The sequence below is a fragment of the Zootoca vivipara genome, chromosome 8 (genome assembly GCF_963506605.1).
Source record: "Zootoca vivipara chromosome 8, rZooViv1.1, whole genome shotgun sequence".
NCBI classification, from domain to species: domain Eukaryota; kingdom Metazoa; phylum Chordata; class Lepidosauria; order Squamata; family Lacertidae; genus Zootoca; species Zootoca vivipara.
In genome coordinates this window covers 66,116,406-66,130,491 of record NC_083283.1, presented here as the reverse complement: position 1 = coordinate 66,130,491, position 14,086 = coordinate 66,116,406, and the positions used below count along the sequence as shown (strand labels likewise).

At 42.5% G+C, this 14,086-nt stretch overlaps 1 protein-coding gene across 1 annotated transcript; it reads left to right on the top strand.

The window, feature by feature from the left end:
* The first annotated feature begins 690 nt into the window (after positions 1-690).
* On the top strand, positions 691-13,596 carry LOC118089833 (serpin B10-like). Its single transcript, XM_035124828.2, has 8 exons — positions 691-752; positions 4,010-4,183; positions 5,013-5,060; positions 6,578-6,715; positions 8,689-8,806; positions 10,308-10,450; positions 11,594-11,761; positions 12,691-13,596. The coding sequence occupies exons 2-8, from the start codon at positions 4,019-4,021 to the stop codon at positions 13,093-13,095; spliced, it is 1,185 nt and encodes a 394-aa protein (XP_034980719.1). The 5' UTR covers positions 691-752; positions 4,010-4,018; the 3' UTR covers positions 13,096-13,596.
* Positions 13,597-14,086: the final 490 nt, after the last annotated feature.

The following is a 14,086-nucleotide window of genomic DNA, read 5'->3' as shown; positions in this document are numbered from 1 at the left end:
AAGTGAACAATCCTATCTACAAGACACTGGTGTAAAGCAAGTCAGTATAAATTAAGCCGAAGTAAATTTACAGTGGATCCAAACTCTGTTCAGTAGTGCGGGGGGTGGGGGTGGGGTACTGCTGGCTGAGCAGGCCTAAGGCTGGCAGAGGGAAAACAAGTCCTTAAAATAGTGTTATACCACCTTTTTTGCCAGCTTAATTTACACTGACCTGAATGGGCTTAGGATCAAGCCTAACCACACCCTCTCTGGTCCCACCCCAGAATGCCCCTTTCCCAAGCCTTATGCCAGTTTAAGATTTGCTTTGTTCCATCTGAGCTGGGATGGAGGAGATATGCTGATGTCTCTTTCTGACTGGTTTAGCCTGACTGTGCCAGGAACCTCCCAGGTCAACTTGGAGATTCACTAGATTCCAACCCTCTCATCCCAGCAGATCTTGCTATAGGATTGATCCCTAAATGTGTTATCTGAAGAAATTTTTCCTCTTTCAGACTAACGCAGAACTGCTCTTACAACAAACAAACAAAAATAGTTTAGTAATAGCTCTGATAATATAACGTAGCTGACATTGTCTTTCAGCTTTGCAACAGACAATGCTGCTAGTTGATGGAGACAGAGAGGGTGGGCAAGATGTTGAAATGGAGGATATAAAAGAGGAGAAGTAAAGGTTGCTCTGTATTATTGCTACAGAACTGTGTCTTCACAAACACCGCAACCTGTCAGAGGAATCGCCGAAAGTGTAGCAGCTGCAGGTACTGTGACATCTTAAGCTTGTCTAACTTGTTTTGCCGCAAACCTTAAACTTGGGTGAAAAGGGGAAAAAATGCTATTTATAATGTGAAAAAAGCAACGTTGCAAGTGTCAGATATTCCTTGTGCTTATAATGGAAGAGCAGGATTTAATTTGGTTATTAAAAGTGCACGAACAATTGGCAACAGTCCCTGCATTCGTCAAGTAGATAATGCTAGGCAAGCATATAGGGTGACCGGGATGCCTTGGGCATAATAAGTAGAAAAGTGAAACTTCAAATTAACAAAGATAGAGATGATAGATGATAGATGATAGATAGATAGATAGATGATAGATAGATAGATAGATAGATAGATAGATAGATATAGTGCTTTTTTTCTGGGGGGGATGCAGGGGGACGCATACTGCTAAACATTTGTGAATCTAAGTTTGGCCTTATTGAGGGGCAGTGTTTCAAAATGAGAATACCCCTAAACATTTTTTTTTGGGGGGGAAGCACTGGATGCAGAGGGGGGAGCAAGGACAGAGCTTCTGAATCTCTGTAAGTATTGTTTGCCATGCAGAAGTGATGAAAGATGTTATCTAGCATAGGATCAGCTACTGGTCTAGGGTGATGGTGCTCACCTGGGCTCCTGGCAGCATCATCATTGGTGGGGAGCCAGGTGTACACTGCCACCCCTCTCCATCTGCCACTCCTGATCTAGCGAGGCTGTCAGGACAGGATAGTGAGGCAGAAGTGTAAGCACAAGTCTAATAAGCACAGTTCTGGCTCACCACATTTTGAAGTAAGTAAAGTAATGTGCATTACCATCTGAAAAGAAGGGACCCATCAGAAAATTAAGAGCAGGGTCTACAATGTTCCAGCTGCTTCTCAAATGTGTCTTCCACTTAACCTCTACAGACATATCTACAGCTTAAAACTGATTTCCATCTACCAAAGGGTTATCCTGAACCAGGAGTTCTGAGGGGAGCTTAGAGATCTCCCCGCAAAAACAAACTCCCATCACCTTTCGCAAACTACAATCCATACGGTTCTCAAATGGTTATATGTTGGTGGTGCAAAATACACCCCAAATGTACAGCAGTTCTGTCCTCCCTTGCAGCTGGTGACTCCAGAGCTTCGTTTAGCAAAATATACTTTTTTAAGATAAAAAAAAATCATAGGAAGCTGCTTTACAGTGAATCAAGTCGTTGGTCCACCTAGCTCTCTATTGTCAACACTGACCGGCAGCAGCTCTGTGATTTCAGACAGAGGCTACTCCAGCCTACCTGGAGATGCCAGGAATGGAACCTGGGACTTTCAAGGAAAGCAAATGTTCTGTCTCTGAATGACAGTTCTTCATATTCCAGGGAATCCTTAGAACCTAGGCGATTTGCCCTATACTACCTAGAAATTTAGCTGACTGCATTGGAATTTGATTCTAAGTAAGGGCTGACGGTCCCCACTGCAGTGAGGCGGTTGCCTCAGGTGGCAGGATCTGCAGGGCAGCACAATCCAACGTAGATCTTTATTTTCCCTTTGTTCCTGATGTAGATCTTCACTTACTTCTTCTTTCCCTGGCGGGGAGGGGGGGTGCCATTTTGTGGTTCGCATCAGGTGCAAAAATGTCTCAGGCTGACCCTAGCTGCAACTGCAAAGGAGAAAGTGTCTCTAACTTACCACATGGATCATCCACACCATGTAGGTTCTCTGTGCTACCACCAGAGGTTGCTGGTAATTGCTAACAAATAACATGGAAGTCTTGCCATATGGCTTCATGCACACAGCAGGGGGGAACTTCCAAGACACTTACAGTATTTTATTTTTGGTTGGTTTTCAAAGGTTGTGGTAACGCATATGGCTGCACTTTGCATCACCAAACAAAAGAAATATTTAAACTGCTTCAGAACCTCCATGATGAACTTAAAAAGATAAAAGTAAAGGGACCCCTGACCATTAGGTCCAGTTGTGACCGACTCTGGGGTTGCGGCGCTCATCTCGCATTATTGGCTGAGGGAGCCGGTGTACAGCTTCCGGGTCATGTGGCCAGCATGACAGCGAACCAGAGCAGCACACGGAAACGCCATTCACCTTCCCTTCTGATCGGTAACCCACAGCGCCACCTGTGTCCCTTGATGAACTTAATGCGCTGTAATTCTATGTATTACAGACCAGATACATTGCTTCACCTCTCTTAAGGTATACAGTGGTGCCTCGCTTAACAAACGCCCCGTAAGACAAAATTTTCGCTTAAAGAAAGGATTTTTCTAGCGGAGGTTGCCTCGCTAGACAAAATCATTTTACGGAAAATTCGTCTAGCGAATCGCGGTTTCCCATAGGAATGCATTGAAATTCAATTAATGCGTTCCTATGGGCAAATTTTTTCAAAAATTTTTTTCAATGCATTCCTATGGGATTCGCTAGACAAATTTTTCGTTATAAGAATAGACCCGTGGAACGAATTAAATTCATCTAGTGAGGCACCACTGTACTGCATTGCAATTCATTAATTTTATTTATGCTTCTCAGATTTATACAGTTCACTAATTTTACAATCATTTTAACATTTCAAAACTTGACTTCCTTTCCCTTCTTTCTGCGGTTCCTTAAATTTATTTTTAATATCTTCTGCATATCCAAATTAACTTAATTTGCTCATTTATTCATCTACTTTAAATATATACTCGTTATGAAACTGCAGGTTATTGCAATAATCCTGCCAGTCTTATCTGTTTACAATTCATCTGTGCATCCCCAATAAACCATTTCCATTCTTTTATAAAACATTTGTTGTCTTGATTTCTTATTCTTCCAGTACGTTTTTGCCTATTCCATGCGTTTTTGTATCCATTCTTCCTTTGTTGGGAAAGTACTTGCAATTTATTAAGAACATACAAATTGCAGGCACAGCACATAATAGTTCATTGGAGCTGCAAACTTAAAAAAATTGTTTGGGAGAAAATCCCACTAAACACAGCTGGCCTTTCTTCCTTGTTAACATACAGAGAATTGGGCCCTAAGGCAGTAACACTGCCAAGTTATGTGTGGTAACAATCTAGAGTTCAATGGGGTTTACAGAACATTAGGACGAGGTGACATATACAGAGCGCATGGATTGACTGGGAATGTATGGGGTAGGGTTATTTTTTTTCTGGTTGCATGAATGCTTTAGCATCTAACGTTGGGACAAACTAATGAAAGTGCTATTTTTGTGGGAAGGAAAAGAAACGCTTCTTTTTTCAGAGCAATGATTTGTCCTGTCTATTGCATTTTTCACAGGTTGCAGTAATGGACTCCCTCTCAGTAGCCAACGGCAGCTTTCTTCTAGATCTTTACAAAAAGCTGATCCAAACATCTGAAGGCAATATTTTCTTTTCTCCTTGGAGCATCACATCTGTTCTAGCCATGGTCCACATGGGAGCAAGAGGTAGAACTGCCAGCCAGATGGCAGAGGTAGGCTCTTGAATTTGTCCTGCCACCACCGCACATTTCAACCTTGCACATAGTTTGGAGATATAATACAGTGGTACCTTGGTTCTCAAACATAATCCATTCTAGGAGTCAGTTTGATTCCCGAAACCATTCAAAAACCAAGACACGGCTTCCGATTGGCTGCAGGAGCTTCCTGCACTCAAGCGGAAGCTGTGGAAGCTGCGTCGGACATTCGGCTCCCAAAAAACGCTCAAAAACTGGAACACTTACTTCCTGGTTTGCAGCATTCGGGAGCCAATTTGTTCAACAACTACCGGTAAGCCATTCAGGAACCAAGGTACCACTGTACAATAAATGCTGTTGTTACATACGGCATCTGTTAAAGTGCTTTATTTCAATGTTGTGTCCCCGGATGTTATTGGACTACAACTACCATCTTCCTTAACCATTGATTAAGTTTTTTGGGGGTTGATGAGTTTTGTATAGGCCAGCAAAATCTGGGGACCCAAGATTGAAGAACACTGATCTGAAGAACATTGTTGTGTACGCGAACAGGAGGAAGATGGGAAACCAGATAACCAACTGATACTAATAATGTCAACATGCATGTGCAAACAAATCCACAGAAGCTTAGCCATAAAAGAAAATGAAACTATAATTTGAAATTGTCAGAATAAAAACTATGATTTGAGAAAAACATTTCAGTGTTGACAGCAAGCTGGTCATAATCTTGAATGCCATGTAAATGTTTTATCAATCTAGGTTCAGTTGCTGAATTGCTAAGAAATTATTGTATGTATCTGCTTTATGTAATTATCTTAAAAATAAATCTTTACAACTCTGCTTACAGGTGCTTCGTTTCAATGCATCACCAGAGGAGTCTGAAAGGTCTTCACAGGTAATATCATTCTGTAACAGGTTTGGCAATCCTAAACACTCTGGAAGTAAGTGACGTTGACTTCCATGGGATTTACTGGTAAGGCAGCAATCCTATGAAATTTACAACCCCTCCAATATTTGTGTTTTTGTACACTTTGAAGAGCTGCGTTGCAAAATTTGGAGACGTGCCAGATTTTGAAGGATAGCTGTGTTAGCATATTGGTTGGAGAAGTGGTAGTTAGGTAGCTTTAATTTTTAATAAAATTAAATTTCTCCATCTTCTTCTTTGGCGATCACTTGTAACTGAGTAAGATTGTCTCAGTTACACAGTCTTAGCATAAGGTTACTAGATTTTTTTACAATGAATCCGGGGACACTTTTCAACTTCAGTCAAATTCAGTGGATTTTGTCAGGGGAGTGATCTGTAAATCCGGGGACTTTCCCTGGGAAACGCGAACGTCTGGTAACCTTATCTTAGCAGTGAGTCCGTAAGTGACTGTGGAGGCCAATTCTGGATCCACACATCCTTCCACAATAGGGACATAGGTTTCCGGGCGGGAGTTGATCACAGTGAGGGTTTGCCAAATGTGCCTTCCTCTTAGCACGCGTCTCCTTTTCATCCTGAGTTCGAGCATCTTCAAAGTCCATGACACCTTTGGTAAAGGCTGTTCTCCAACTGGAGTGCTCGCAGACCAGTTTTTCCCAATTGGCGGTGTTTATATTACATTTTTTAAAAGATTTGCCTTGAGTGAGTCTTTAAACCTCTTTTGTTGACCACAAGCATTACGCTTTCCATTTTTAAGTTTGGAATAGAGTAGTTGCTTTGGAAGACGATAATCAGGCATCCAAACAACATGACCAGTCCAAGTTGAACATAATATATAACATAACATAACATAAAAACATAGCATATAACATATAACATAACATATGTTAATTAGAACATAATATAAATTATTGCATTGAGAATGCTAAAGTTTAGTTATTTTCCAAAGGAGGATGGAAGAGAAAAGCTAAACTCTGGGCAGCAACTATTTTTGCATGATTGTCATTTTGAACAAGATATGGATGGTGAGGCAGACCCTAAAATGATGTCAAGCAAGGCTGGATTTGGCCTAGGAACCTCCAGTTGCTGATTCTTAGACTAAATTAATCACAAATGGCAATTCCCCCCTGGCAATTCCCCCCCCAACTAAACTGCTACAGTCATACCTTGGATCTCAAACACCTTGGCTCCTGAACAAATCCGTTTCTGAACGATCAAAACCCAGAAGTGAGTGTTCCAGTTTCCGAAAGTTGTTTTGGAAGCTGAACATCCGACAGGGCTTCTGCGGCTTCCGATTGGCTGCAGGAGCTTCCTACAGCCAATCAGAAGCCGTGCTTTGGTTTCCAAACATTTTGGAAGTAAAACAGACTTCCAGAACGGATTCCGTTCGACTCCAAGGTACGACAATTTGGAATTGTTATCTACCTATGCAGTACCATTGAGTCTAATGCAACTGAGATTTTTATATGCAATGGTGTCTCCCTGTAAAGGAACCAGGACTCAGTAAAGATGAAACCACCAACAGTCAATTCCAGGAACTGATTTCTAAAATCAACCAACCCAAGAACACCTACCTGCTGAAAACTGCCAATAGAGTATATGGAGAAAAGACTTTCGATTTTAACAGCGTGAGTATTTTATACTAAGACACCATGTTTCATTTGAAATATATAAAAATATAGTTCTCATCACAAAGATTACTTCCACATGGTATAATTAGAAAATATGGTGCTAAGAAAAACAAAGTGTTGTATGTGGTATATGATGCAATAATACTGAGCTAGAGGGTGATCGTTATTAAATTTAACATACATTTTATTTTCTGGTACTTATTTCTAGATCTGTTTTTCACAGTAATAAAATTTCACGATGCCAAATGAAACATTTGCTTTTATTCAACATGTTTGTATCCTGCCTTTCTTACAAGGATCTCATGGATTTATTCGTTTTTTGTGTTTTCAACCATTCTGTAAAGTGGGTTGGGCTTTCCAAAGACAATGAGTAGCAGCCACAAATGAGTCAGGATTCTAACCTGGGTTTCCACTGCCTAAGTCTAAAGTCGCTGTCCTATACACCAGAGTTCTCCGATCTTATTAGGGCCTGTGGTAATCAGAGGACCATGGGGGGCCAGTTGCAAAATGGCTGCTGAGGGCGTGTAGTGAGTGGGCAGAGGAACAAGCAATAGTGTGATTGGTGCGCATTCACTCTGCCTCCTCTCCCCCTCCCCTCCTGCAGCAAGGCACGTAGATGAAGGAACATGCAATGTCAACATTTTGACATGAAAGCTGGCCACTGCCACACCTCAACCCAAGAAGTGGAGTGGGTGGAGAGCCATCTGCCAGCCCAACTGAGGATGCCAACCATGAGATGCCTGGCTAATAATTTTTCTCTGCCTTGGAAATCTAGTGGGGGGATATCCTGCTCGGTGGTGAATCCATATGTGGATTAAAAAATGTTGCACACCACCCCAATCTCTGAGCGGTGCGAGATTCTGGAGATTCCAGGCACTTGCCCAGGGGTTGTGTTTCCTTTGGAAATGAGGCATTGCAGAGACTGTGGAAGGCCCTCTCACCAGATGTCAAAGAGAACAACAACTACCAGACTTTTAGACAGCATCTGAAGGCAGTCCTGTTTAGGGAAGCTTTTAATGTTTAATGTTGTTGTTGTTTAGTCGTTTAGTTGTGTCCGACTCTTCGTGACCCCATGGACCATAGAATGTTTAATAGATTATTGTATTTTAATATCCTTCTGGAAGCCGCCCAGAGTGGCTGGGGAAACCGGGTATAAATAATATATTATTATTATTATTATTATTATTTGGTGTCTTTATGATACAGTGGTACCTCGACTTACGAACGACTTGACAACCGAATTTTTCGACTTACGAATGGGGGTAATGGCATCCGACATCCGAAAGAAAACCATGGCGGTTTTAGATAGGGATTTTTCGACTTACGAATTTTTAGATAGGGTTGCTTCGACTTATGAATTTTTCCGTTTCCAATGCATTCCTATGGGAAATCGCATTTCCAATGGCGTTTTTCGACTTACGAATTTTTCGACCTACGAAGGTGCCTTCGGAACCAATTGTGTTCATAAACCGAGGTACCACTGTATGGGTTATTTGCACATATTGCAACCTGAGCCTAAAATTGAGGGGCTCACAGCATCAACACCCCCAAAGGGTCATGTTTCTCTCATAGCTGCTACCTTAGATACTTTGGTTTCTCTTCAGACTGTATAAAACTTCTGCCTTAAATTCAAACAGAAATCAAACTTGTCTCTTGTCTCTCCACCTTCTCTCAGCTTGCTGGTTTATATCTGGCCCACATCACTGCAGACGCTCAGCCCTCATCTTTGTCTTTTTCTACCAGCCAGTTGAGGGACAGGGGTGGGCATCCATTTGATGCCTCACCCAAATCCACTTCCTTTGTTCCCCAATGGCCCATCACCCAAACTATCACCTCAATAGGAAGCTGTCTTCTATTTTGATACTTGCTGGATCCAGGGGTTAGAAGGGTTTCTGCATACAACCTACTTCCCCCTGCACAAAAAAAGAGAAACTCATAACAATTTGTATTTTTGCCCCTATAATTTTCAGGAATACCTTCAGCTCACTAAGAAGTATTATCATGCAGAACTACAACCGGTTGATTTTTTGAATGCTGCAGAACAAGTCAGAGAACAGATCAACGTTTGGGTTGAAAAACAAACTAACAGTAAGCTTATTTATTCGGCCACTGCAGACTGTAATTCTACTCTACTGAAAGCTCAGTTCCAGACCTGTCCTTGAGTCTTAATGTCCTTAGAACCACTTAGGCGGTCAAGGGAATAAACCCTAAGCTACAAGAAAAGCAGAGAAGAAAGTTTTAAAGTTAATTAAAGATTTACAAAATCCACTGTATCTCCAGGCTTGAAAACTGGATTCTGATTTCTATAGAGGGATACAATGGCCCAGTTCTGGTACCCTGAAAATGCTTCATCACCTCTAGCCAGCATGTTCAATGGTCAGGGATGACATGTGTTTTAATCTTAAACATCTGGAGGATATCCTTGTTGAGCATTATGAGAAAGGGCTACAGCGAATCTTGGGTTTGTCCCAGAGCTGTCTTAAGCATATGCGGCCCCAGTGTGCAAAGATCCACCCGGTGCCCCCACCCCCAGGTTACCTAGTCCCAGGCACACAGGAGGGCAGAGCTGGCCAGCCGCCTCAGTGTCTCACTGGCTCGGCTGCCCCCAAACTCATAGCACAGAGCAGCAGAAGAGCCCACCGCGGTGCTCCAACCAACAGGCAAGCTCTTTCCCGGACTCAACTCTTGGGCCCTGGACTCTTGACCTGGCGCCCCTGAGAGCCCGGCATCCGGGTGCCCCACACCCCTAGCGCCTATGGGTAAGACGGCCCTGGTTTGTCCACCCTATCTCCTCTGATGCACCTGTGAGATCAGAAGCTTCCACTTCCAATTGGGATTAACCATGGTTTAGTGAACCATGGTTAATCTTAACTATAGTCAGCTGAAACAAGTCAGCTTCAAAAAGTGTAGTTTACGTTTCAACTAAAGATCTCTGATTGTCTGAGTTTAGTTGATATAGCAAGTTGCAGTAATCTAAAGTAAAAGCTTCTTAACCCCTCCTTGGAGGTACACCGGGGGCAAGGGAAGCGCATGAACCTGAGGTTTGCTAAGGCTAGTTCTACATCAAAATCGTCCCACTTGTACAGAAAACCATGTGCAATTCAAATGTAAATGTGAAGTGGTATTTGAGGAACCGAAAAAAAATTCTGTGTTTTGAAAAAAAAAAAGTGACTTTCTGGGCATAATGTGCAATCCCTAGCTGCTTAAATATTGAAATCCATTTGGTCTATCTAGTTTCTCCCTGTAATGGCTTAATAACTGGATCCCATCGTGCTAGTTGCTGCCCCTTTATAGCACCAAGTAATATTCATGCAGGTGAATCAGCCAGCTAGAGCCTGGGTCTGGGAAAAGCAAGGTTTTTAATGACAGAAATTCACTTTTCCTTTTCACCTGAAGCACCCCACAAGCCATGGGAAAGCAGTCATGAGATTTATAGCAGAACTGGGAAAGAGTTCAGATGAGCGAGTTCCAGGCTTGAGAGGAGAATTATCTGACTCAGAACAACACCATTTATTTCAGAGCCATATCCTATTAGTATAGCAACACTGGGATGCCAATACATTAACAACACCCTTCTGTTTTCCAAAAGACAAAATCAAGAATCTCTTGCCTAAAGATTCAGTTGGTGCTCAGACAGCACTGGTCATAGTAAATGCCATTTACTTCAAAGGAAAGTGGGATCAAAGATTTGAGAAAGCAAATACTACTGAGAAGCCTTTCAGACTGAGTAAGGTACGCATGTGTTAATAAAATAAAAAGTGTGTTTTTCCATGACATGTTCTGCTGGTATCAATTCTCTGTAAAATTATTCAGAGCTCTGTGCAAAAGGAAAACCACTAAATGTTTATATTAAGCAAGAGAATTGTGGGTTTGTTCTTGGTTTGAAAGTGTTGTTGTTAATTGAGTGTATCTCTTGAAAAGCTACAGTACAATCCTAAACATGTCTATCCAGATGTAAGTCCTACTGATTTCAATGGGGGCTTGCTCCCAGGTAAAGTGTGTTTCAGATTGTGGCTTTATTCTTATTAAACTTACAAAGTTGCTGCTATAATGAAATCTGCTTCAATCTGGCAGCCCGGGCATTGTGACTTATGCCTACCTTAATCGCTACTGATATGATGGTGGAACTTGGGGGGGGGGTAAACATGTGGTGATATAGCACTCTGAATTAAAGTGGCCAGGAGAAAAGCAAAATACAGTATAATGAAACAAGTAGGATTCAAACACAGAAAGACTGTACACCAACTGCTGCTCTCATTGCTATCCAAAGAATTACCAGCGTAGCAGAAAACCACTCAACCACACTCCCTCTGTACCTTTTGGACTAATCTAAAGCCACCTCAGATTGCCCAGGGCTGGATCTACACCGACCTGTTTAATGTTATTAGAACGATACCAGGTATATTATTCTAAAACGTCACAGAGCATACCGGTACTTGTAAATCAAAGCGTTTCTTACCTTTGCTGCTGGTTGTTCTGTAGCACCACCTGGTGTCCCATTTTTAATAACACATTGTGAACATCAAAAGTAGGGTGTCATGTGTTCAAATACGATAGGAAAAGCATTCCTTGACATTAAAAACCATGAGTGCAGATCTGCCCCAGGTTCAGCTATGAGTGCTTGCTTTTAGCTTTTCAGTGCTGCCCCCTGGTGGAAACAACACTATTCCCAACACTATTCCCCTTCTTCCCATTCTCATAACCCCCCACCCCACCCCAAAAGGAAAGTAACAGGGGGGGTGGGAAGTTGCCTGTGTTTGAGAGAGAAAGGCCCTTTATTTAGTTTTAATGCTTCAAGCTTCTTGGTCTCAGACAAATCTGAATGGCAGTTCATTTCAGTGGGGAAAAGGATGGCATGTATTTTTTTTATTACAGACCCAGTCAAAGCCTGTACAAATGATGTTTCTAAAGGGAACATTTCCAACCTTCTACATTGATATCCTGAGGGTTCGTATTCTTGAGCTCCCATATGAGAACAATGACGTCAGCATGTTCATCATGCTTCCAAAAGACATCGAAGATGAGTCTACTGGTCTGGAATTGGTAAAACACTTGCTTTCAATGACTGTTAGACATTTCATTCCATCCCTAAATAAATCAGGGATGGGGAAATCTGTGAGCCTCCAAAATGTTCCTGGACGACATTTGGACAGAGATGGGGGGGTGTAGTTCGCTAGCACACAGAGCAGGCATCCCCAAACTGTGGCACTCCAGATGTTTGGGCCTACAACTCCCATGATCCCTAGCTAAGAGGACCAGTGGTCAGGGATGATGGGAATTGTAGTCCAAAACATCTGGAGGGCTGAAGTTTGGGGATGCCTGACATAGAGTGAACTCACCCCTGATTTATATAAACAGAGATAGATGAACAAAACATTGTCTGATTCCCGCCCATACATTTAAAGCCCTGGAACTCGGACCTTTTGGCTCCCAAACGTCGCAAACCCAGAAGTGATTGTTCTGGTTTGCAAATGTTCTTTTGGAAGCCGAACATCCGACAGGGCTTCCGTGGCTTCTGATTGGCTGCAGGAGCGTCCCACAGCCAATCAGAAGCCACGCTACGGTTTGCGAACATTTTAGAAGTTGAACAGACTTCCGTTCGACTTCCAAGGTACAACTGCCAGCATAGAAGGGCTTGTTGCATTGCGAGCATAAGAATCACCTAATTTTAAAAGGAAAAAGAGAAAATAACATGCAGCAACCTTATGTATTTAGCAGCGACTGAGCGGGTTGCAGGTACAGTGGCCAGATTTGGGGGTGGAGTGGTGAAAGCACTATGGGCTCCTCAAACCTGGCAGTGCCTTTTCTCCTTGCATCACATTCCCTAGCAAAGTAAACAGCAGGCTTTGTTTTGAAAGCCCTCATAACTTTGTGGTGAGAAGAGTTACTGGTTGTAGGGTTTAGGAATGTGTGGTTTTTTAAAAGAGTCGCTTTTGTTTTTCTGTCTAACTTGCTTGATTATACAACCCCAGCTGGAAAAAGAACTAACATATGAGAGATTGTCGATATGGACGAGTCCGGAAATGATGCAGAAAAGGAAGGTGGAGCTTCACTTGCCAAGGATCAAACTGGAAGAGAGTTTCGACCTCAAGTCCACCCTAAGCAGTATGGGGATGAAGGATGCTTTCATTCCAGCCCAAGCTAACTTCTCAGGAATGTCAAAAAAAGGCGACTTGTTTTTGTCAGAAGTGTATCACAAGTCCTTTCTGGAGATCAATGAAGAGGGCACCGAGGCAGCAGCTGCCTCAGCAGCCACCGTTGTAATAAGGTCATCTCAGCAGCCCATAAAAATTGAAGCAAACCATCCTTTTATCTTCCTTATCTGGCACAAGGCAACAAAAACCACCCTCTTCTTTGGCAGATTCTCTGCTCCATAGAATGGGGTTGCCAATGTAATGAACCCACCAGTACCTCCCGTGGTAAACACACCCTCAAAAATAAAAAATGTGCAAGAGAACTTCCTGCACTTCCTGCTAAGTTAATGTTGACAGTGGTTTTGCCTCTCTTTCTCTCCTCTGCCAACAGTCATTTTGTGTTATGCCACACACCCCACGGCAGCCATTTTGTGACTGGCACCCACAGCAGTTTCTCAAAATTCCAAATGTCCTCATTGGTCCAAAAAGGTTGGCAATCTGAGTATAAATGCTTAGGAGCAGGCTGGAATGCCATAGGCCTCACATTTAGGCCTAATGCTGTTTTAGACATAACCTATATAAGCTTTTCTGCCTTCCGTCGCCCAAATCTGTCTCTGTACACGACAAGTGTGCAGCATCACATTCTTAATTCTTCTCTGAATGCCGGTCATCGTTGTCTGTAAGACATGCATTTTAAAGCAATAAATTTATTTTTGAAAATTACCGTACTTTCCCATGTATTAGACGAGCTTTTCTTCAGATAAAAAGAATCTCTCAAATTGGGGGTTGTCTTATACATGGGTAATACTGAATGGGGACGTGGGATTGGTTGTTGGCGCGATTCGGAGCATTTCAGTGGTGATTTTGGCTGATGGTGGGTTGCCGCGTCAAAGGCTGCTCTTAATTTGGTGCTGCCAAATTTGCAGGCGATTTGCGGTTGCTTTTGGCATGCGGGCAGAAGATTTATGTCTTCTGTGACATGCGCAATTGTCTTCGTTGGTCCGGTGGGTGAGCGTTTATCGTTAAACCACCTCTCCCAAAACAGCTGTGGGCAATCTCCCCCCCCCAAAAAAAGCTCAACAATTCTGGGCAATCTCCCCCCATTTTCTAAATTTTGAGTCCCCCCAAAAGTCTTATACATGGGGACGTGTTATACACAGAAAAATGTGGTATGTTTCCACTATGCAAAGCAATAGTATTTTAAAAGCTCTTATCCTCTCTCACTATGCCACTT

What these genes read in the sequence shown, in the direction of transcription:
- LOC118089833 (XM_035124828.2), top strand. Translation starts at nt 4,019, where the DNA reads ATGGACTCCCTCTCAGTAGCCAACGGCAGCTTTCTTCTAGATCTTTAC. An exon ending in GGTTGAAAAACAAACTAACA is followed by an intron (nt 8,807 to 10,307) that starts GTAAGCTTATTT and finishes GTTTTCCAAAAG; the next exon opens with ACAAAATCAAGAATCTCTTG. An exon ending in AGCCTTTCAGACTGAGTAAG is followed by an intron (nt 10,451 to 11,593) that starts GTACGCATGTGT and finishes TTTTTATTACAG; the next exon opens with ACCCAGTCAAAGCCTGTACA.